General features: G+C 40.3%; 2 protein-coding genes across 2 annotated transcripts; both read right to left on the bottom strand.

Moving 5' to 3' along the window:
• Positions 1-18,340: 18,340 nt before the first annotated feature.
• On the bottom strand, positions 18,341-19,792 carry LOC133710270 (putative GDP-L-fucose synthase 2). Its single transcript, XM_062136298.1, has 2 exons — positions 19,632-19,792; positions 18,341-19,561 (listed from the first exon to the last, which is right to left on the bottom strand). Exons 1-2 carry the CDS (start codon positions 19,648-19,650, stop codon positions 18,606-18,608), a joined length of 975 nt encoding a protein of 324 aa, XP_061992282.1. The 5' UTR covers positions 19,651-19,792; the 3' UTR covers positions 18,341-18,605.
• Positions 19,793-20,170: 378 nt separating this feature from the next.
• LOC133711594 (uncharacterized) lies at positions 20,171-20,773 on the bottom strand. The gene has a single exon (XM_062137698.1). The coding sequence runs from the start codon at positions 20,771-20,773 to the stop codon at positions 20,171-20,173; it is 603 nt and encodes a 200-aa protein (XP_061993682.1).
• Positions 20,774-24,787: the final 4,014 nt, after the last annotated feature.

A 24,787-nucleotide genomic window follows, 5' to 3' on the forward strand; every position in this document is an offset into this window, starting at 1 on the left:
CTTCCTATGTAGGCCCGCTTCATCATAATCCATGTTGAACTTCTGGACAGCCCACCAAGCCTTGTGCTCTAGCTCCACTGGAAGGTGGCATGCCTTTCCGTAGGCCAACCTAAAGGGAGACATCCCAATAGGCGTCTTGTAGGCTGTTCTGTAGGCCCACAATGCATCATCTAATCTCTGGCTCCAATCCTTCCTTGTTGGGCCCACTGTCTTTTCGAGTATCCTCTTGATCTCCCTGTTGGACACCTCTGCTTGGCCACTGGTCTGAGGGTGGTAGGGCGTGGACACCTTATGGGTTACCCCATACTTCTTCAGCAAAGCCTCGATTGTCCGGTTGCAAAAATGAGAACCTCCATCACTGATCAGCACACGTGGCACACCAAACCTGGAAAATATGTTAGTTTTCAAGAAACCTGCAACCACTTTTGAATCGTTAGTCCTGGTGGCTTTTGCTTCCACCCACTTTGATACATAGTCCACAGCCAATAGTATATATAAACAGCCATTAGACGAAGGAAATGGGCCCATAAAGTCAATGCCCCAAACATCGAAAATTTCTACAGTTATTATTGGGCTCATGGGCATTTGATCTTTTGGGCCAAGATTACCAGTCCGTTGGCATCTATCACAAGAAATACAAAACAAGTTTGCATCCTTGAAGATAGTGGGCCAATAAAATCCACAGTCTAAGACCTTCAAGGCCGTTCTACGAGGCCCAAAGTGGCCTCCACAAGCCTCACTATGGCAAAATGACAGAATTGACCTATGCTCAGACTCTGGGACACATCTCCTAATGACTTGGTCACTACAATGTTTCCATAAATAGGGCTCATCCCAAATAAAGTGCCTAGCCATTTTCTTCAATTTATCCTTACTAGCTTTGGAAAGTGTGTCAGGAAATGTCCTAGTGACTAAATAGTTAACTATATCCGCATACCAGGGCACACTAACCTCTATCCCAAAGAGCTGCTCATCTGGGAAAGTTTCCTGTAGGGGCTGGATGTCCTCCTCATGTACTATCCTGCTCAAATGGTCCGCCACCACATTCTCGCTTCCCTTCTTGTCCTTGATCGCTAGGTCAAACTCCTGCAGCAGCAAGATCCATCTAATCAATCTGGGCTTGGCCTCCTTCTTGATCATCAGATATCTCAAGGCTGCATGGTCAGAGTAAACAATTACTTTAGAGTGCAATAAATAAGAACGAAACTTATCTAAAGCAAAGACTACAGCCAAGAGTTCTTTTTCAGTGGTGGAGTAGTTGAGCTGGGCGTCGTTGAGGGTCCGAGAAGCATAGTAAATAGCATAGGGCTTCTTATCCTTCCTCTGGCCCAACACAGCTCCAACAGCATAGTCTGATGCATCACACATAAGCTCGAAGGGTAGACTCCAATCCGGTGGGCACATGATGGGGGCCGTGGTCAACAACTCCTTGAGCTTTTCAAACGCCTTCTTGCAATCCTCATTGAACACAAAGGGCACGTCCTTTTGCAATAGGGCACACATAGGTCTCGCCACCTTGGAGAAGTCTTTGATGAACCGCCTGTAAAATCCTGCATGGCCAAGAAAAGAGCGTACCTCCCTCACAGTTGTGGGGGAGGGTAAGTGACGTACAAGATCAACCTTAGCCTTATCTACCTCAATGCCCCTAGCAGATATTATGTGTCCTAACACTATCCCTTGTGTCACCATGAAGTGACACTTCTCCCAATTCAGCACAAGGTTAGTTTCTACACACCTCTCAAGTATCAATCCTAGATTCTCTAAACAAGTATCAAAATCTTTACCGAAGACACTAAAGTCGTCCATAAAGACTTCAATAATATTTTCAATGTATTCTGAGAAAATGGAAAGCATACATCTCTGGAAAGTACCTGGTGCGTTGCATAAGCCGAAGGGCATGCGCCTATAAGCAAAGGTCCCAAAGGGGCACGTGAAGGTCGTCTTCTCCTGATCCTCGTGGGCTATGCAGATCTGGTTGTACCCACTATATCCGTCCAAGAAGCAATAGTAGGAATGGCCCGCTAAGCGCTCCAACATCTGGTCAATAAAAGGCAAGGGCATATGATCCTTCCTCGTTGTGGCATTCAGCTTCCGGTAGTCGATACATACCCTATGACCAGTCACTAATCTCTGGGGCACTAGCTCATTATCCTCGTTCTGTACCACTGTCACCCCAGACTTCTTGGGCACCACTTGCACTGGAGAGACCCACTTACTATCAGAAATGGGGTAGATCACCCCACAATCTAGCAACTTGATCACCTCGTCTTGGACCACCTTCATCATGGGCGGATGTAGACGCCTTTGGGCTTCTCTTGTGGGCTTGGCGCCATCTTCTAACAGGATCCGGTGGACACACGTGGTTGGGCTGATCCCCTTGATATCTGCTAGAGTCCAACCAATGGCAGTCTTGTGCTTCTTCAACACGTCCACCAACTTCCTTTCTTGCTCTACCTCCAGCGTTGACGATATGATCACTGGGAGGGTCTCCTTTTCTCCTAGGTACGCGTACTTCAAATGCTCAGGGAGTACCTTCAATTCCAACTTGGGTGCCTGAACAATAGAGCGTAGCATTTTATTAGTAGAAACCGGAATTGACAAATAGGAAATTGACCTCTTTATAGGCTGAGCCTCCAGTGAGGCCACAGTCTTGATCACTCTAGGCTCCTCAACGTCCCACTCAACCTTGGGGATAGGTTCCCCATTTGCATCATATCCGACAACCTCCTCTAGGGTCAGAGCCAATTCATCCTCAACCATTACTTCAGAGAAAACCTGCGCGAGTGAATCAACTACATCAATAGCAAAGCAAGGTTTCAAGTCAGAAACAGGGTACCTCATGGCTTCAAGAATGTTGAAGCGTATAACATCACCATCAAACTCCATGGTGAGAGTCCCTTTGTACACGTCGATCTTCGTTCTTGCAGTCCTCATAAAGGGACGCCCTAAAAGTAATGGAGTGGTATTTAGGGGTGATTCCTCCATGTCCAATACGTAGAAATCCGCAGGGAATATCAGATGGTTTACCTGCACAAGAACATCCTCAACATACCCTTGAGGGTATTTGTTAGACCTATCAGCAAGTTGAATGACAACATTATCCCTTTTAAGAGGGCCTAGACCTAGGGACACATACAAATTATAAGGCATAACATTTATGGATGCCCCTAAGTCTAACATCACATTTTCAAACCTGGTGTCACCAATGATACAGGGAACAGAAAAACTCCCTGGGTCCTTTAACTTTGGGGGTAGTTTCCTCTGGATAACGGCTGATACCGTCTCGCTCATTTTCACCACCTCTTTCTCTCTTGTCTGCCTCCTTGTGGTGCATAGCTCCTTCAAGAACTTGGCGTATTTAGGCACTTGTTTGATGCACTCAATCAGGGGCATATTCACTTGAACCTTCTTGAAGATTTCCAAGATCTCTTGATCAGATTTATCTTTCTTCGTCTTGGCAAACCTGCTTGGGAAAGGTATAGAAACAACTGGGTTAGTCTTAATTAAACCACTAGAGTTAGGAATTGTACCTTTGGGTGCCTCAGCTTGGGGCACGTTAACTTCCACCCTTGATGTAGCTAGGTCCTTCTCAACATCCTCCTTAGACACCTCCACAACGTCTTCTTCTTCATTATGGGCCGCTTGGATCTTCTTGTGGGCTCTGGGAGGGTCAACTAGTACGCGTCCACTCCTAGTGATGATGGCTTGGGCGTGCTCATTCCTTGGGTTAGGCACTGTGTTGCTCGGTAGCTTCCCTGTTTCAGCAATTCGACCCATGAAATCCACCACTTGGCCCATTTGATTCTTGAGCTCTGCAATATCCTTTGAATGGGTCGCCTGTCCTACAACCAAAGCTTGAGTAGCCGTGTTAAGTTGTTGTTGCCCCGCAGCAAGGGACTTCAACAGTTCATCATAATTAGGGGCACTCAAAGTATTAGAAACAGGAGGTGGAGGGACAGAATTGGGAATACCAAAAGTTTGAGGTACCTGAGGCCTCAAAAACAAACCTGGTGGGCGCTGAGAATTCTGACCTGGGCCTTGAGGTGGTCTCAAGGTGTTATCATTGTTGGCCCAACGAAAGTTGGGGTGATCTCTGAGCCCAGGATTGTACGTATTGGAGTAAGGGTTGTACCTCGGGCCGCCTTGACCTCCATGATACCCTAGGGCGTTAACAGATTCCCATCCTTCTGGAGAGGCAAGCTGGGGACATTTATCAGTGGGGTGCCCTTGAGTCGAGCACATCCCACACACTTGAGCCATTGCTCCTCCTCCATTACCGTTTAAGACTTGAGACAGCAGAGTAGACATCTTGTTGACCTTGTCTTCAAGAGCAGAGTTAGTGGACACCTCATGTACCCTCCGTTGAGTGGAAAGCACCCCCTCATATTGCTGATAGTTTAGTGCACGATTAGTAAGTAGCTCCCTTGCATCAGCAGGTGTCTTATCCATAAAGGACCCTCCAGCAGCAGCATCTAACAGACCACGCTCATTAGCGGTGAGTCCTTCATAAAAATAGGTAAGGAGGGACCCCTCACTCATCCCATGGTTAGGGCATGATGCTACAAGGCTCTTAAACCTGTCCCAATAATTGCAGAAATTCTCCTCATGTCCTTGCGTGATTCCACTAATCTGCTTCCTCAAAACAGTGACCTTTGAGGCAGGAAAGTACTTCGTAAGGAACTCGCCCTTCATCCTATCCCAAGTGTTGATAGTCCCAGCAGGCAGCTCAAATAGCCAAGTCTTGGCCTTGTCCTCCAAAGTAAAGGGGAATGCCTTCATCTTCAAGATATTGATATCAGCTCCTTTAGGGCACATACTCCCACAGACAAACTCGAACTCCTTGAGATGCTTATTGGTGTCTTCACTACTCATCCCATGAAACTTGGGTAGGTGATGCAGAAACCCACTCTTTAACTCAAAATCATCATTAAACCCCTCTCCTGGTTCTGGATAGGCAATGCATAAGGGCGCAGCACCCCCACCTGTAGGATTAGACAGTTGCCTAATAGTCTCAGCCATTGGTGCTTGTACTTGCTCAACACGGGCGTGCTCTTCCTCTTCTTCCTCTTCTGTATTCGCAACGTCCTCTTCAGTGACCTCCTCTTCCTCCTCTTCAAAGACTTGTTCTTCTCCTTCTTCAGAATGGTCAGGTTTGTTGATCTCCTCGGTTGATCTAGTTGAGGAGTTATAACCTGAATAGTTAGAGTCCTGAGAATCCCTCCTTTCTAGAAGAGGGCGGTCTGAAAAAGTGAGTTCTGCCCTTTGCTTAGCACGTTCCAATTTCTCAAAGAGCTCCTTAGTCTTATCAGAGACAGTGGACATTCATGGACCTTTAAGACCAAATCAAGTGTTAGTAACATATACAAGGTTCGAAATACAAACATTATGTCTTTCCTACTTTCTAAGTTACTTTTACATTTACATACTTAGGTATTGGAACAGAGGACCTCGTTTGTGCAATGGGACTATAGAACAGCTACCCTCGACAAGGTCATGTTTAATCCAATATACCTTAAGCATGTCACATAACATTTTTTATTTTTTTTTTATCTTTTTTTTTTTTTTTTTTTAAGTTTGTTATAAACTTAGTTAATATCTCAATTGATTCCAAGTTGTAAGTCGAGCCCAATAGAAACCACTACTATTGGTGAGATACGATATAGGGATAGTCGCCTAGACATAAGTCTCTTTCCGTGGTTTCAGAAGGCCAGATAGCCAGATTAAGAGGTAAGAGAGAGGGAGGACTCATTTTGGTGATACTACGGAGGCTACTCCCTCATTGAGGTTTACGCCCCTATTGGCTACTTCCACATTGTGGTTTACGCACAGTCTATAGTATCTCTGAGATCCAATTTGAACCCATCACCCAGGGTCTCAACCTAAGACACCATCTGTAATGCCCCTTACTCAGTTTGGAAATTAACTCATGTGTTAGACTGTTCTCCAAATGCTAATAAAGGCCGCCCTCAACCTCAAGAGACCTTAGAAAGGTACTAATGAAGGGTTTAGGCCAATATTAACAAAAGGGCCCTTGTCTACTCATACGATTTTACACACTTACAACAATTAAGTATTTAACTAAATTCATGACAACATACAATTTACAACAATTAAGTATATTAATCTAAGTGAAACACATACAATTTACAACATGCTTTAAAAAAAACTCATTCTACAATTTACAATATGCTTAAAAACTTCTACAAATTGTACAACAATTATAAAAGACATGCTTAATTTCGTAACACTCATAAAACTTAAACTAAATCACAATTATAGCTTGGCCAAACATAAATCGCAATTTGTCACCATTCCACAAGTGTAGTACAAAAATTTAGCATGCATTCTATATACAACAAAATCGATGACACTTTATATGTTAGGGATTTTAACAATCCCCGGCAACGGCGCCAAAAATTGATGCGGCTAAAATAGCCTCACAATTTAACCCTGCAAAATGTAGTTGTCAGTATAGGATAAGCAGGGATCGTTCAGTCCGGGGATTGTAGGGTACACCTACACAAAAAGGTCAATTGACAAATAAAAGAATAAAATGGGGGTTTTGGAATTTGGTTCCTAATCTACTTAAAATAAAAACAAAACAAATAAAACTATATACATTGATCGACTTCCCTAACCTAGACCAATACCACTCAGAAATTACTAAGTGTAAAAACAGAAAATTCATTTCAACATGCTACAAGAATGTGCCCATCTTAAACGCTTAGATAAGAGCTCAAATGAAAAGCCTCAGCGGATCAATCCATTTATCTAATTCGTTCTAATGTAGGCTTGGATCGGAAAAGTCCTTACCAAGCCTAATACTACTAATTTTCGAAAACACTCAGCGTAGTTCTCTTAACTAGTAGTATTATCTAACCCTCGAATCAACTCACACGTGCAAATTAACCATTACACATAGAATTTAACACGTAATTTCCAGAATCATTTAATCATTAAGACATGATTTTTACCACCCATTAGAACTAATTACTACTTGTTTAACTCAGCGCCTTAACAAATAATAATTACTCTTGGCAAATTAAGCAAACACACAAGAACTCTCACCATTATTCTAGCATGCAAACTTATGATCCTAACTCTGAAAATTACCTAAACACATAAAAGGGCACAAGATTGTAACATGCATCATAAAAGAATTCTCGAAATTAACTCAATAATAAACTGAAAATCTCAAAAATATTAATAAAAATATTCTGAAAATTTCATGTCTCCAATTACACAACTCGCAAATCCAAACACACAAAACCGAAACAAAAATTGTGAGTAGAGTCATAGTTACACTTTGAAGCTTTCCTCAGCGGCTTGGCAACAAGGTGATGAACTCGTCTCTGCTATGGTGGTGGAGCGTCCTTGACTCAGCGCCTAAGAACTTCGTAGATTGATGGATGGATGGTGGTCACGGTCTTGTAGGTGATGGAAGTTTAAGGAGTGAATTGGGCAGAGTCTTGGAATAGTTTTTGGCCAGGAAGTGATAGACAAGGAACTGATCTTGGTCAGGAAGTGATGGAAATTCTGTTCTGGAAGTTGCCTATTTATAGGGGAGCATTGGTTGGCTTTTGTCGATCATACCCTTCATCATTGGACGGATGGGATTGCATCATAATTCCTTTAATTTTCCAACTGAAAACGTCTCCTTTATGGCCTTAACTCCTCTCATAATGGGGTCTTTTAACAGCTGAAACGTCTTTCTCCTTTATTCCCGAACTGAAAACGTCTTTTCTCCTTTATTTATTTTCCAGCTGAAACGTCTTTCTCCTTTATTTCCCTTCTTCATTGCTTGGTCAAATGTCTTAAATGCTTTATTTTATGACTCCATCGTTGTTATTTCCAAGAGTTCCACCAGCCAAGGTTTCCTACAACAAGCAGGAGAATATCAGAATTTTCTAGAGAAAATAAATGGAATTAATGTAAAGACCACAAAAAACGTCGACGGTAAGGAATCCTGATCCCGTTAGGATTTTTTTCATAAATTTTCCATTTTGCGCCTATTTTACGCCAAACACTGTACAAGACTCTTAAACTGACTCGATGACTCAAAACACGAAACTTAAGGGAGAAACAAGTCTAAAATGGGGCATATACTCAATAATATCGTCGCACTTTATGCTCCTATCAAATACCCCACACTTAGCTTTTGCTAGTCCCTTAGCAAAACAGAAATACAAAACAAAACAAAGACTCGACAAAAAGCAAGTAAATGACTCTACTACCCCTAACTGTTGTCTCAGAGACTCCAAACTCATGGCTTTCACGTTAAACACTTAATCAAAATCGCATAGATAATTCCATGGTTAATAAACATGTAACGCTCATATGACTAAGTAAGATGTGGAGAACTTAAGTTATACAGTGAATGATAGCATGTTTCGAACAAGTCCAATCCAAACTCACAAGGCATACTCTCAATTTTTCTCTCAGAAATGGCTATGCTTAAAAGCTTCACACTCAAGTATATGCAAGAGAACAAATTGTAAGGCAACAAACAACTTGCATATTTCATCAATAAACGCATTTTGTGAAGAATTATTAAAGACCTCAAGAAATGACTAAGTGCACAAATGGACCTAAACCATAAGCTCGACTGCGTACCTGACTCCACTAACCAAAGACTGCCCATCTCAAGGATCAAGTCAGCACTTAAAATAGGTTGTAATGGGGCTAAGCTAGGGTTTTCGAAATGAAGATTAAGGATACAAAAATCCTAAGGACCTAGCAGAGCATATATGGACCACTTTATGTCATCATTTTTGTAGACCAAATATCATTGTTTTGGGCCAAACCTTCACTCTAACCAACATGGAAACGGACAAATGCCTAATTTTCAACTTTGAGCCTTCTACAAATATGAAAGTCCAAAACCACACTTCAACAATTTCCCAAGAGTTTTCTTTTCAATTTTTCTTCTCTTTTGCCACTTTTCTTTCTTTCTTTCTTTTTCATTTTCATTTTCTTTCAATTTTTTTTTATGGCAAATTTTTTTTTTCTCTTCTTTTTTTTTTTCTTGGATTTTCCCCACCCCACACTTGTCTTTCATCGTCACCCCTACACATTATGTCATGCTCTACTAAGTCCCTAGGACAAGGGTAGAGATATCCTGTACTAAGCTCATGGTAGGGTAGTGAGGGTGATGAAACAAAGGTTTTAAACGTAGGCTCAAAGGGGTTCATTCTAAGGAGTCCCACGACGGGCACAATTGGGGACACATGCTTGTTTGGCTATGGTGGTTACCCTAATGCCTTCTATCCTATCCAGGATCAGTGCATATTATGGCATACAAGTTTTGACAGTCACAACAGCCGAGTTCTAGTACTCTCTAGTCCATTAAAATCTATGGCACATGATCATTGGATTTTCAAAGAATGATGAGGTTTTGCAAATACAGCCACGAAATTCTAGAATTATCAATTAAGCACTCGAAAAGAAAGTATTTTAGCTCAAAAGCTCACTTAGGGTCAAATGAATCAGACTTAATCCTAGCATGCTTAATGAACCAAGTTACAATCCTATCTCAAATCTTCATACAAGTATCACAACGTCGATTAACCACAGAATTCAATTAAGTCCTATTTCGATTGTGAAAACCTTCAGCCATGAATTCAGAGACATGTTCATCCTAGACGTTAGGAGCATCCTAAGACTCAAACAAACAAAAAGACTCTAAAACCAACGAAATAATTTTTGTTTTGTTTTTTTTTTTTGTTTTTTTTTTTTAACTGAAAAAAAATTCTGAAAATAAAGGTGTAAACCCACCCCATACTTAGAATCTACATTGTCCTCAATGTAGGCAAAAAAATATGGTATATAGACCCGAAATATGGGAAGGGTAAAATAAACAAACAAACAAACAAAGACACAAGTACAATTCAACCTAAGCAAGTGAAGGGATAGAAATGTCAAACTCTCGTTGATGGCTCCTCCACAGCTTCGGTTGAAATGGGTTGCCTCCCATGCAGCGCTTAATATTTATAGTCCTTCAGCCGGGACTCTTCTCCTTGTTCACACGTCATGGGGTGCCTCCTGGAGGGGTATCTCTTCCAATGTGTGCCCCACGAAGGACTCATAGTAGGGCTTGAGACGATGCCCATTTACCTTGAACTCCTTCCCCGTCTTCTCACTCTTGATCTCTACAGCACCATGAGCAAACACATTTGTAACTATAAATGGGCCAACCCAACGAGAACGAAGTTTACCAGGGAATAGCTTAAGTCTGGAATGGAATAACAGAACTTTCTGGCCCACTTGGAAGCTTTTTCCGCGGATCATTTTGTCATGGTAGGCCTTTGTCTTCTCCTTGTAGATCCATGAAGCATCGTAGGCCTCATTCCTTATCTCCTCAAGCTCATTTAGCTGTAGCTTCCTATGTAGGCCCGCTTCATCATAATCCATGTTGAACTTCTGGACAGCCCACCAAGCCTTGTGCTCTAGCTCCACTGGAAGGTGGCATGCCTTTCCGTAGGCCAACCTAAAGGGAGACATCCCAATAGGCGTCTTGTAGGCTGTTCTGTAGGCCCACAATGCATCATCTAATCTCTGGCTCCAATCCTTCCTTGTTGGGCCCACTGTCTTTTCGAGTATCCTCTTGATCTCCCTGTTGGACACCTCTGCTTGGCCACTGGTCTGAGGGTGGTAGGGCGTGGACACCTTATGGGTTACCCCATACTTCTTCAGCAAAGCCTCGATTGTCCGGTTGCAAAAATGAGAACCTCCATCACTGATCAGCACACGTGGCACACCAAACCTGGAAAATATGTTAGTTTTCAAGAAACCTGCAACCACTTTTGAATCGTTAGTCCTGGTGGCTTTTGCTTCCACCCACTTTGATACATAGTCCACAGCCAATAGTATATATAAACAGCCATTAGACGAAGGAAATGGGCCCATAAAGTCAATGCCCCAAACATCGAAAATTTCTACAGTTATTATTGGGCTCATGGGCATTTGATCTTTTGGGCCAAGATTACCAGTCCGTTGGCATCTATCACAAGAAATACAAAACAAGTTTGCATCCTTGAAGATAGTGGGCCAATAAAATCCACAGTCTAAGACCTTCAAGGCCGTTCTACGAGGCCCAAAGTGGCCTCCACAAGCCTCACTATGGCAAAATGACAGAATTGACCTATGCTCAGACTCTGGGACACATCTCCTAATGACTTGGTCACTACAATGTTTCCATAAATAGGGCTCATCCCAAATAAAGTGCCTAGCCATTTTCTTCAATTTATCCTTACTAGCTTTGGAAAGTGTGTCAGGAAATGTCCTAGTGACTAAATAGTTAACTATATCCGCATACCAGGGCACACTAACCTCTATCCCAAAGAGCTGCTCATCTGGGAAAGTTTCCTGTAGGGGCTGGATGTCCTCCTCATGTACTATCCTGCTCAAATGGTCCGCCACCACATTCTCGCTTCCCTTCTTGTCCTTGATCGCTAGGTCAAACTCCTGCAGCAGCAAGATCCATCTAATCAATCTGGGCTTGGCCTCCTTCTTGATCATCAGATATCTCAAGGCTGCATGGTCAGAGTAAACAATTACTTTAGAGTGCATCAAACAAGTGCCTAAATACGCCAAGTTCTTGAAGGAGCTTTGCACCACAAGGAGGCAGACAAGATTGAAGGAGGTGGTGAAAATGAGCGAGACGGTATCAGCCGTTATCCAGAGGAAACTACCCCCAAATAACAATTACTCTTGGCAAATTAAGCAAACACACAAGAACTCTCACCGTTATTCTAGCATGCAAACTTATGAACCTAACTCTGAAAATTACCTAAACACATAAAAGGGCACAAGATTGTAACATGCATCATAAAAGAATTCTCGAAATTAACTCAATAATAAACTGAAAATCTCAAAAATATTAATAAAAATATTCTGAAAATTTCATGTCTCCAATTACACAACTCGCAAATCCAAACACACAAAACCGAAACAAAAATTGTGAGTAGAGTCATAGTTACACTTTGAAGCTTTCCTCAGCGGCTTGGCAACAAGGTGATGAACTCGTCTCTGCTATGGTGGTGGAGCGTCCTTGACTCAGCGCCTAAGAACTTCGTAGATTGATGGATGGATGGTGGTCACGGTCTTGTAGGTGATGGAAGTTTGAGGAGTGAATTGGGCAGAGTCTTGGAATAGTTTTTGGCCAGGAAGTGATAGACAAGGAACTGATCTTGGTCAGGAAGTGATAGACAAGGAACTGATCTTGGTCAGGAAGTGATAGAAATTCTGTTCTGGACGTTGCCTATTTATAGGGGAGCATTGGTTGGCTTTTGTCGATCATACCCTTCATCATTGGACGGATGGGATTGCATCATAATTCCTTTAATTTTCCAACTGAAAACGTCTCCTTTATGGCCTTAACTCCTCTCATAATGGGGTCTTTTAACAGCTGAAACGTCTTTCTCCTTTATTCCCGAACTGAAAACGTCTTTCTCCTTTATTTATTTTCCAGCTGAAACGTCTTTCTCCTTTATTTCCCTTCTTCATTGCTTGGTCAAACGTCTTAAATTTCCTACAAAAACGTGGAGAATATCAGATTTTTTTAAGAGAAAATAAAGGGAATTAATGTAAAGACCGCAAAAACGTCGACTGTAAGGAATCCTGATCCCGTTAGGATTTTTTTCATAAATTTCGCATTTTGCGCCTATTTTACGCCAAACACTGTACAAGACTCTTAAACTGACTCGATGACTCAAAACACGAAACTTAAGGGAGAAACAAGTCTAAAATGGGGCATATACTCAATAATATCGTCGCACTTTATGCTCCTATCACTGATGGCCCAGTCATCGTAGGCACAAAGTAATATGCTCAGAATTAAAATGGAGTCATAATGAAAAGAACTCAAAATTTTATTCATAAGTCAACGGAGTTACATCGTTGTCTCTTTGACCAAAGAAAATCTAATCCAAAAATGCTAGCTAATGCAAAATAATGGTAGTCGTCTAACTTCTTTTGGTAACTCCAAAATAAATGTGACCAGGTGAGTAAAGAGATGTCAGTGGAGCAAGGCTCGCTTAAGTACCACTAATCTCAAAACTTTCCTAGACATCACACTTATTTTGGGTGAGCCTACTTTGAAGAAAGACTAAACCATTGGCATCTACTACAAAAATATACGGCAATTGTCTATTACATCTCTTGAAAAATAAAAAGACTTAATCAAAATCGCCAGTCTCTGGATCTTGGCCTTTGAAGTCTTCAACACGTAGAGCAAGATCGTCATCTTGATCTTCTTGCTCCATGTAATGTGCTTCCCTTGCTTCACGATACATCTTGTACGCGTTAGCAACATTCTGGGGTGCATTACATGCTTTGGCCCAATGTCCGAACGCTCCACACCGAAGATAAGCATCATTATGGTCAAGCTCCCTTGATCGAGGAGCGCTTAGGGCGCGTTGGGGACAACTATGATCCTTGGTGGCGCCACCACCATAGCCGGAGGCTTTGCCTCTCTCTCTCTTTTCACACATTGACCTCCACGGTTCCATGCACGCCTATTTTGGCGGTTTTCTTCCTCTTTGAGGTGAGAATATGGACCAGAACGTCCAGAATTATCCATTTCCCTAGAGTTTCGCTCCTTGCACCCTTCCTTAGGGGCGCGACTATAATTAGACTCCGGAATTGGCTTTACTCCCATGGGTTTAGAGTTATAGTTCTTCACAAGTATGTTGTCGTGCTTTTCAGCTACGTTCATGGCTCCAATAAGCTCATGAAATCTTCGTCTGACATTGACATCAATCTGATAGTTCTTGGCTGTCATCAATGCAGAGACAAGGAAGGTAGAGAGAGTCTTCTCGATCAACATCGTATCAGTGATTTTCTGCCCACAGAATTCCATCAAAGACTTGATACGAAGTGCTTCCAAATTGTAGTCAAGTACAGACTTGAAATTACAGAAGCGGAGGCTATGCCATCTCACTTCTAAATTAGGAAGCAGGGAGTCACGAACGTTGCCAAAACACTGCTCGAGTTCTACCCATAACTTTCTAGGGTCTTCCTCATTGAGGTACTCATTCTGGAGCGCGTCATTCATGTGCCTTGTCATGAGAATTATGGCTTTAGCTTCATTCGCCTCTCTCATAGCTCTATTTGCTTCAAAAGCAGCAGCTTGTTGAGGAGTAAGCACGTTCTGACTTGGCTCTCAGATCGTATCTAGGATCCCATCAGCCTTAAGATGCTGGCGCACATCACAGACCCACTTGTGATATCCTGCGCCTGTTGTCTCTAGTGGAGCGAAGCTCAACTTGTTCAGGTTACTCATCCTGAAAAACAACAAGAAAGTTACTCATCCTGAAAAACAACAAGAAAGTAAGGTTAGTTTCGGAGCGAAAAGGCTACCACAAAAACAATAAAAATTTCTGAGCGTAGTCACTTCTAAGAAATTAGGAATTTCTGAGCGTAGTCGCTTCTAAGAAATACAATTTCAAGATGTATTGGATTAGATCGAAACAATGATGTAAGTGGTCGATCATAAATTTTCTACAAACTCTAAGTTTGGAGATCTCAACAAGCTCCAAGCTTGGAGTGAGCACAAATCCTCACAGTTCGGCTTTTAGTCTCCCCTATGAAGAAGAAAGGGGGGGTAGGAGAGGGAGGTTGCAAGTCTCCGAGGAAAAAGAAGAGAAAAACAATAAAAAAAACTTCAAAAACGGAAACTAATAGAACCTTTAAAACATACCTTGAAAAGTGTATAAAATTGCCAGAAAAAGTCGTCGGAATTTGGTCGCCGGAGGTGGCCAGAAATCGTCGCCAGAGGTGGTCGCCGGAATTGTTTGGCGGTGGTCTGCTTCCCTTTTTTTTTTTTTTTTCTTTTGCAATGTGGGCTTGCTCCTCTTTCTCTCTCTGGGCTTCCCTCCTTTTTTTTCTCTTTCTTTCTTTTCTTTTGACTTGGGCCGCATCAGCCCCTTTTTTTCTTTTTTTTTTTGCTGAAGTGGGCCGAGTCACCTGTATGGACCGCGTCTCCTCCTCTGGACCGACTTCTCCTTTTTTTCTTTCTTTCTTTTCTTCTACTTCTAGGCCCGCCCTTTTCTTTTCTTCTTTCTTTCTTCTTCCAGCAATGGTTTTTTTTTTCTTGTTTTTTTCTGGCAGTGGGCCGGCCCCTTTTTTCTCTTTCTTTTCTTCCTTTCTGGCAGTGGGCCACACCCCTTCTTTTCTCTTTCTCTTTTCTTTTCTTTTCTTTCTTTCTTTCTGGCAAGTGGGCAGGCTTCCTCCTCTTTTTTTTTTTTTTGTTCTTCTGCTTCTACTTCTTCTTCTTCTTCTGCCTAATACGTGGGCCGCTCCCAACCTTTTTTTTCCTTTTTCTTTGACTTTTGGCCGAGAGCTTCTTCTTCCTTTTTTTTTTTTTTCTTTTGACAGCGGGGGTTGCTACTGCTTCTGGGCTGCTGCGTCTAGGAGATAGCAGCAAGCGCCTGAGCGGGTTGGCTTGGCGTGTGAGGCTTCGAGGTGTGCGGCGGAGGTTGTTAGGGTTTGAAGGCTACGATATTAGGGTTTCAGGGTTAGGACTTCGTGCTGATAACGTGTTTAAGGAAAACTGAATTATGAGAGAATTAAGTCGTACTTTCATTAATAATAGGGTCATCTTTATATATAAGATTACAAGACATAGAATCAGAGTTGTACAAGGAAAGATAATCGTACAATTAATCGGATATCTATGAATATCTCCGAGAATATCTCTAATTCAAAACTCTATTACAACTAGCTCAAGTAACCTAGAGTTTGGGCCAGACACATATTCTGGATTTATTTGAACAAAAACAAAATATGTGCAGCAATTTTTTTTACATTCTGTGGAATAACTTCCCACGTAATTATCCACACCCATAAGGTGTGTTTGGAGTCTAGTTATCTATAATTAGACTTACCTAGAACATTAAATTTTGCCCAATAAAAAAATTCTTTTATATATTGTCGTGTTCCTATGTATAAATAAAAAATCAAGAAATTGATGCACATACTGCATAATTTCTTGTACGATTGCTCGATTGCCTCTCCCTCGAGTTTCTCTAATTCTTTCTTTCTGTTTAGTTACAGGCGTACAGCCTATAGCCAACTAGTTGTTACTTAAGCAACAGAGAAGAGGAAGAGAACCGAGTGTGAGAAGAACGGAGAAGAGAAAAAATTGGAAAAAAATATGGCAAAAAAGAGGTGTATGTAAAATTTCCCAATAAGAAATATTTCACAAAATCGATTTACACCTCTTTTACGCCTCTCAGATGAGATTAATCAAAGCTCTTTTCTCTTGGTGAATGGAATTGATATCCCTAAGATTAAAGGGGTCACATATTCTCCATACCAGGCTCTTTTACTAGAACAACATTCCATGTGGACTGACAAGACAGTATTCTGATGGCTCTTTTATGTTTTATCTCTATCAGCATAAGCCACATGCCCTCCAGCATCAGATCTTCTTCAGACACTGTAGAGCTTTGGTTTCCTGGAGCCACAACTCATGTGCAACAAAGAACTTAACTAGCTCTAAAATGCAAACCACCAAGAGCAGTTGGTGCACCATCTCAATTGTAACTCAAAACGACAACTAATCCCAACCCAAACTAGAATGAAATCTCTTATCTCAAGACTACAGTCCCAACCCAAACTAGAATGATTCTTTTACTGCAAGTATATTAACACTTCAAAAATATGGCTAAATCAATTCCTTGTGTCTGAACTAATATCGATAAGTAGATTCTTTATCTCTATACAGCCAACATTATCCTACAAATCCCAAAACATGGTGTCTGAACTAATATCGATAAGTATAATTTAGGAATAACTACAAACAAAATAAGTCATGATCGTCTCCTCCTTAACCATATTAGTTAGGCTCTGGTTCGTTTGCTAGAATCATTTATAAGAGTATGACTAATCAAAATGATTAGAATAGGTGCAATGATACTTTTTCACATAAACTGAAAGAAGAATCATTTATAAAAGTATGACTAATCAACATGATTAGAATAGGTGCAATGATACTTTTTCACATAAACTGAAAGAAAGGAAACACATTGAGGCTCGACAAAATCCCCACATACTAAATGCAAGGAAAATGGTCTTAAGAGTAAAGGTGATGTAGGACAGCCACTAGGTAATGCGTTTGAGGTAGAAGGTCAAGTTTAGGGTTACAATGTGTGGGGTGTTGTGGTTAGGGGTCCTAGGCTTAAAGGGAGTATTAGACAGTAAAGGGAAATCTGGAATCAAACTAGAAGGATTCTTGGAATCACACTAACAACTTTCAAAAATCACTCGAGAGATATTGTTTGATACAAAAAAAAATACAAAAAACAAAAAAAACAAAAGCAATCTCATTCTCTGATATGAAGTACTACATACTGACCCTTTTACAGAGCTACAGAAGACACTAAAACAGACTAAACATGGAATGACCTCATTAATGACTTTTAGGAACCCAAAAAGTCTAATTATTGACTCACAGCTGATACCTTTGGAAAACTAAACATAAGTCCCAGGAAAACTATTAAAATCTTCATTCAAATAGACATATAAGCCCCAATGTCAACGATGCGGTAAATCTAAATAACTTCTTCATCTGTCAGAACTTAGAACACTGTCTAGTGTACAACTTGAGATGAAACAGCTCATCCAACTCAAGTCAATGGAGAGACGAGAAACAAACATCACAGAGGGAACTCTAATCATGCATCAATCTAATTGTGAAACAATCTAATTGTGCAACAACTAAGAAAAACCAGTAATAGGAATGGTCAGGCACATAGATTGCACCCATGTGGTCTGGGGTTCGAATCCTCTTACAGTACCAACCTAGCTGTTTGCTAGAGTTTCCTGTTCCTAAACATTGTATGGTCCGGCAGGAGGCCTCAGTTTCAAGCCTCGATCCACGAAGCAGATATGGAGGATTTATCGGTATCAAGCAAAGAATGAATAAATCACTAGTAAAAATAAATAAAAACATGCAACACTTGGGAAAGTAAGAGACCATTTTGGATATAAGGTGAGAACCATCTTGATTTGCAGTTAGAAGTTAGAACCACATCCTTTTTGTTCCCTAAACTAATCTTCTTCTTTTTTGTTTCTTATCCTGTATATTTTGATTCCAAGTTTTTTTTTTTTTTTTTTTATTTAACTTTAACTGTCATATTTCTTTAGTTTCAATTTTATAACACTTATATTTCAGAGCAAGGCTCATAAACCTCTTTTTATTGAGACATTAATTTGACTAACCTTAAATAAGATCCAACTAGGCCCTGGGAAAGGATAATATAGCAAAGCCAGATTTGAGATAAGAAGCATGCAATATTATGTATTCAAAGGCGTGCACCATGTTGTGAAAACACACATGTAAAGCACCAAGTAAAAGCACTAATATATTCAATAGTTTTAAATGGCTTAATCTGTTTGAAGTCGTACAACAATAACTCAATTGGTTCTAGTACTCTTCTTCAAGATCATTCACAAATAACTTATTCCACATAATCGATACACAATCTGACATAGGCTTTGGATGTAAACTGTAACAACAAGATCGAACTAAGCACCACACAGTAACAATTGAAAGCTCATGATAAAGGGACAAAACTCACATTCAATGCAAATCACCTGCCTTATCATTGCTTGACATTCTCCAAGTACCACTTGTAGGTACCAACCAGCCCCTCCTTGAGTGAGATCTTCGGGGTCCAACCCAATCCGGCGAGCTTGGAGCTATCCATGAGCTTCCTGGGAGTTCCATCGGGCTTGGACGAGTCCCAAACAAGCTGACCTTGAAACCCCACAACTTCCTTGACCAATTCCGCCAACTCCTTAATAGTGACCTCCTTTCCACTACCCACATTGACATGCTCCAACCCACTGTAACTTCCCATCAAGAACACCACCGCATCGGCGAGATCATCCACGTGCAGAAACTCCCTCAAGGGGCTTCCAGTCCCCCACACCACCACCTCTTTGGCACCATTGACCTTGGCCTCGTGAAATCGCCTCATCAATGCCGGGAGCACGTGCGAATTCTCAGGGTGGAAGTTGTCGTGCGGGCCATACAAGTTGGTAGGCATGCCGGAAATGGTGTCCCAGTTGTGCTGAATCCGGTAAGCCTGGCACATCTTGATGCCGGCGATCTTGGCAATGGCGTACCACTCGTTGGTGGGCTCGAGTGGGCCCGTCAAGAGCGCGGATTCAGGGATGGGCTGGGGCGCGAACTTGGGGTAAATGCAAGAGGAGCCGAGGAAGAGGAGCTTGGTGACTCCGAATCGGTGCGAGGCGTCGATGACGTTGGTCTGGATTTGGAGGTTGAGGGCGATGAAGTCGGCCGGGTAGGTGTTGTTGGCGTGGATGCCGCCCACTTTAGCCGCGGCGAGGATTACGAATTGGGGCTTCTCGGCGGCGAAGAAGGACTCGACGTCGTTCTGGCGCGTGAGGTCGAGGTCGGCGTGGGTGCGGAGGACGAGGTTGGTGAAGCCTAGGGATTGGAGCTTCCGGACGATGGCGGAGCCCACCAGGCCGCGGTGGCCGGCGACGAAGATCTTTGCGGATTTGTCGGAGAAGAAGGAAGGCGAGGTGGCATCTGAAGCAAAATGTTCATATATAACTAGAAATCAAAATGATGAAGTAAAACTGAGAGAGAGAGAGAATACCGTTAATGGCGCTACTCATACTGCAGCCGATTTGGAGAAGAAGAAGAAGAAGAAGCTGGGACTTACTTGGCCACTGGGATCTTCTCGCCGTCTATTCGTTTTCTTCTTTTTTATTTGCGTCCTGGGTTCTATTTTGGGCCACAGTTTGGGTTTCAGCCCATTAATTATGACGCCTAATAGGCTAATTAAATTATATAATTCTATTGTGGACTTGCGGTTGCATTCACAAACAATTTGGGAAGCTTCGTATTTGAAAGTGGCAATTGAAACAAGCAGCTTCCTAGTAAAGGGTGGCTCCATTTTAAAAGGTAAGAAACAGAGAGGAAGGTCTGGTACATATCAATCCTTTCCTCTTTTTCTTTTGTGATTCAAATCCTAGCTGCTGCGTTTACTCATAGCTTTTTCCTACACGTCTTGATGTCTTGTTGTCGCAAAAGCACTTACTACCCTTGGTCCTCTTTAATCTAGTATTTTGTTACTCTCTTGTTTTATACTGCTTTTAAGTTTGACGTTTTTTTTTTTTTGAGGAGGAAAATAAATTACAACTTAAAGCCCCTATTACAACCAAAACTAAACTGATCAAAATTAAAAGCAGACAAAGCTGAGAACGGCAACTTTTTGGACCAAGTGATAGGAGTAGAAGATCTATGACCCATATTTGTAACAGCATCAGCAACGAAGTTGGCTTCCCTGGGAACATAAGAGAAGGAAACAGCTTCGAAATTGCTAGCCAGACTGAGGATGTCTTTCACAAGAGTACGAAGACGCCAAGGAGGAGCACATTTTTTGTTGATGGAGTCTATAATTAACTTGGAGTCACCTTCGACATAAAGCTTTCGACAGTTAAGGAGGAAGGCATGATAAAGACCATCACGAACAGCACTTCCTTCAGCAATGGGGACAGAAGCATGACCAATAGCTCTCGCACCAGCAAAAAGGGGAGAACCATCATGATCCCTGATAACAAAACCAGCAGCTGCTTTCTTATTGTTGACAACAGAACCATCGAAATTGAGCTTGGCGAAGCCAGCAGGAGGAGGAGACCAGCGAATAACTTGAGAGGTAGAAGCAGGACCCTTGAAAAGGCAAGGGTTATTCCTTCTGTAATTCTCACCAATGGATGCCGCAGCATGAACCACCATGTTAGGAAGAGAGGGAGAATGTCTGAAGATGAGGTTATTCCTCGCCTCCCAAATTTTCCAGCAAAGAAGGAGAAGATTTTCAGTAGTAGACTTTTGGTAATCCTTCCTGAACCAGGAAAGAACCGTTCTTCAAAGTTTTGGAAATCTGTATTGGTAATGCCAGCAGAGCGCCAAACATTTGCAGCAAAGGGGCAGGAGAAGAAAAGGTGGTTTAAGTCCTCATCCCCTGAGCTGCAAAGGGCACACAAAGAATCATAATTAGTAGAATAACGAGCAAGTCTTGCCCTAGTTTTCAATCTTCCCCTAGCTAAGAGCCAAGAGAAAATCTTGACCTTAGGAGGAATGTTAAGTCTCCAGATTTCATTCAAAATTTTAACCCTCGAATGGGGAGCAACCGAAAATAGAGTTAACCCTAAACAGAAAAAATCATCCCTAGAGTCCAAAGTAGGAAGAGGAATACTTAAAATAGAGTTAACTGTATCATGATCAAGGAAAATAGAAAGTTTATTAACATTCCAACAGCCATTAACTATATAATCACTAACATTCTCATCAATATCAATAGAAATTCTATTAGTAGTCGAAATAAGATTGATCAAAGGAAAAGAAAAGGCCCAATTGAAAGTCGAGAATTTGATGTCAGTACCATTACCAACAATCCAGCGCATACCTTGGATTAAAAGATCTCTATTATCAAGAATACCTTTCCAGGCCATAGAATGGTTGGCCTGCTTATTTTGCATGAAAAAAGCATGTTTTCTTAAGTATTTCCTACGAACAATATCCACCCACCAGTTATCATGATCAGAGATCACTTTCCAGCCTAATTTTGCCAAAGCAGCCTTGTTGAAGGAAGCTGCTGGCCGAATTCCAAGACCACCTAAGGATTTAGGCAGACAAATTTGGTTCCAAGCAACTGGGGGGGAATGACAATCCTTACCCCAGAAGAAAGATCTAGTTTCTTTATCAATGGCTTTAGTAACTTTTGGAGGGCAATTGAAGCAAGACATAACATGGTTTGGCATTCCAACAATATTAGATTTTATAAGAGTAAGCTTCCCCGCTCTAGAAAGGGTGGCCTTTTTCCAACCACTGAGCTTATTTGAGATCTTCAAAAGTAATTCTTTAGCATTCAAGGGGTCTTTCCAGAAAACAATATTATGGATCCCTAGATATTTACCAATTGAAACCTTGTGTTGAATTCCCAAAATACTTGTAATATCAGATTTAGTACTATTAGAGATCTTAGAGGAATAGAAAATAGAAGACTTATCTGAGTTGATCTTCTGCCCCGATGCTTGGGCAAAATCGTGGAAAATTCTAAGTTTGACGTTGGGTGCAATTGACCTCCCTTTTCTTTATCTTTTTTGCTGAAAATTTTTATAAGTTATCTACTTGAGAAATTTTAAATACACATTCCTTACATTTTTTTGTCTCATTTTTTCATCAAACTTCCATCTATGCCCCTCCTCATTAAATAAATAAATGAGAAATTTTTTAAAAAAAATTAGATCGCCTACGTATCAAAAAAAATTATTTAATACATTCTTTTACTATAATTTTTTGATTTATTGTGGAATTAATTCCTAATTTATTCCAGCTCATATCAATATGGTAATTATTAATTATACTTATTCTTTCTCACATCAATAAGGTTGGTATATTGCTAGAAGATTAAATAACTTTATTTTCTTACCTTTGTTGTTCTTCAAGTTGAAATGAAGACTTCATGCCTCTAAGATTTTTAAAGATTCAATATATGTCAATATCTTCATGATCCATATAGTCATGGTCAATAGTAAAATCGGTAAAGAATGAGTCATGGTGGTTGTTTTGCAAACGAAGTGTTTGATGATGATGTATATATTGATGTATCCAAGATATATTTGATGGTTTTATAACCTCTTTCAATATGTTTCAACCAATTTGGTTGCTTGCTAATTCTTCATATGAACTGCAATTATTTCATCTGCCATTAACGTTCACGCATGATCTTGAAGAGATGTCGATTATATCACGATCGAATACGAGAAGAAAATTTAAACTATAAGAAAATATTTAATTAATATTTAGATATATAAAGCATTTAATTCTTATTTTATTTTTATGGATTCCCCTATTTTTATGGATTCCCCTATTTTTATTTCTATTTTTATTTTTATTTTTATTTTTATTTTTATTTTTATTTTTATTTTTATTTTTATTTTTATTTTTATTTTTATTTTTTTATTTATTTATTTATTAGGAGGGGTAAATATGAAAGTTTGATAACAAAAACATAGAGGCGTGTGCATTAAGTAATTAGATGTGTGTATATAAAACTTCTCTATCTACTTATGGAATCTTAAAAACTGAACGATTAAAATGTTAATATGTGATCAAAATGTAGATCTCATAAGTAATTTCTTAAAATGACCAAAAAAGGGATTTCTTAGTGTGACACAACCACATCAAACTGAGCACGGATCAAGCCTGAATGATAATTTATCGAGACATTTTACCTGACCTAAAAAATTTCGGGTCAATTTCTCATGTTTTCAATCTCATTTCAATGATTTCATTATCTGAAAATTTGTCAGCGAAGATATCATACCAATTAATGCGATCCAAACCATAAACATCATCTTTCATGAATCAGTTCCATGGTAGTGTTGTAATATTAGAATTCACGGTTGTCTTTGAAAAAGGTTAAATCTCTATGTTGGGAGATTCTGATGTTGAATTTGTCGCATGTGAAATGTCAAAGGGCAACAGTGAAACATTCAATCATCAGAAAGAACCAAAAGGCAGAACTACTGGAGATAGAATGAGGATGAAAAGGATAAGGCCATCTTCAATCGTCAAGGTCTAAAATAGACCATGGTCTAAATTTTTAGACCTTTTAAAAAGTACTATTCATCCAAATAGTAATGTCTATAATTTTTCCAACTCCAATCGTTTGAGGTCTACAATTACATACTCTAACACATTTGAATCATCCATGTGGGCCAGCTGTTGGTTTTCATGGTCTAAACCAAGGTCTATATTTAGACTAACCAATAGACTTTAGACCTCCATATTTAATTTTTGTAATAGACCCAACCTCCTATTGGAGATGGATTTCGGGAAACAATGGTCTATAACTTAGACTTTAGACCCACCATTGGAGAAGGCCTAAGGATGTATTATATTAGAGCACAAAATTAGTTGTGGGTGTAGTCCTATGGTTCCTGAAGAAAATAGAGATTAGTTAGACATTTCAATGATTTCATTTCCAATTTAACCTGAAATAAGCAAGCACTTTTATAATTTTACCTACTAATATTGTTGATAAAATTACTACTATTCCTTTATCTCTCACTCCTAAACCAGATGAATTTATATGGGGTTATTCTCCTTCTGGTACTTTTTCAACTAAGAGTGCTTCATCTCTACAATTCTCTCAAGTTCATTCTCATTCCAAGACTAGTCTTTTGCTGAAGGTTTGGAATTTAAATAGACCACCTAAAGTTAAAATTTTTAGCTGGCATTTCATCAGAGACAGAATAAATACTAGAGATAGAATTGCGAGTTATCATAGTAATATGCCTAACCTCTGCCCTCTTTGTAATGTTGAACCTGAAACTATGGAGCATCTCTTTAAAAGCTGTAATTTTGCAGCACAGGTTTGGTCTTATTCTTATTTTAGTACTCCTAATAATTGGAATGGATCTATTACTAATTGGTTAGATTATATCAGCAAAAGAACTAAAGATAGTAAGAACCATTTGAGCAATGCTTTACTTGTTCTTTGGTCAATTTGGAATAGCAGGAACAAGATTGTTTTCCAACAAAAATGTACAACTCCTGCAGCTAGTTGGGTTTGAGGCTTTTAATACATGTTCCTTATATCAAAGAGCTAATAGCAAGATTCATGCTAGACAAAGAATTTTACAGAGATTTAATAAATAGATACCTCTAGATAACCAATTTGTCAAAATCAAATTTGATGGTTCGGTGAAGAATGGGAAAGCTTCCACAAGTTTTATCCTTCGC

This window comes from Rosa rugosa, chromosome 5 (assembly GCF_958449725.1).
Source record: "Rosa rugosa chromosome 5, drRosRugo1.1, whole genome shotgun sequence".
Lineage (NCBI taxonomy): Eukaryota > Viridiplantae > Streptophyta > Magnoliopsida > Rosales > Rosaceae > Rosa > Rosa rugosa.

Coding starts and splice junctions, on each gene's coding strand:
- LOC133711594 (XM_062137698.1), bottom strand. CDS start 20,773: ATGGTGGTTCATGCTGCGGCATCCATTGGTGAGAATTACAGAAGGAAT.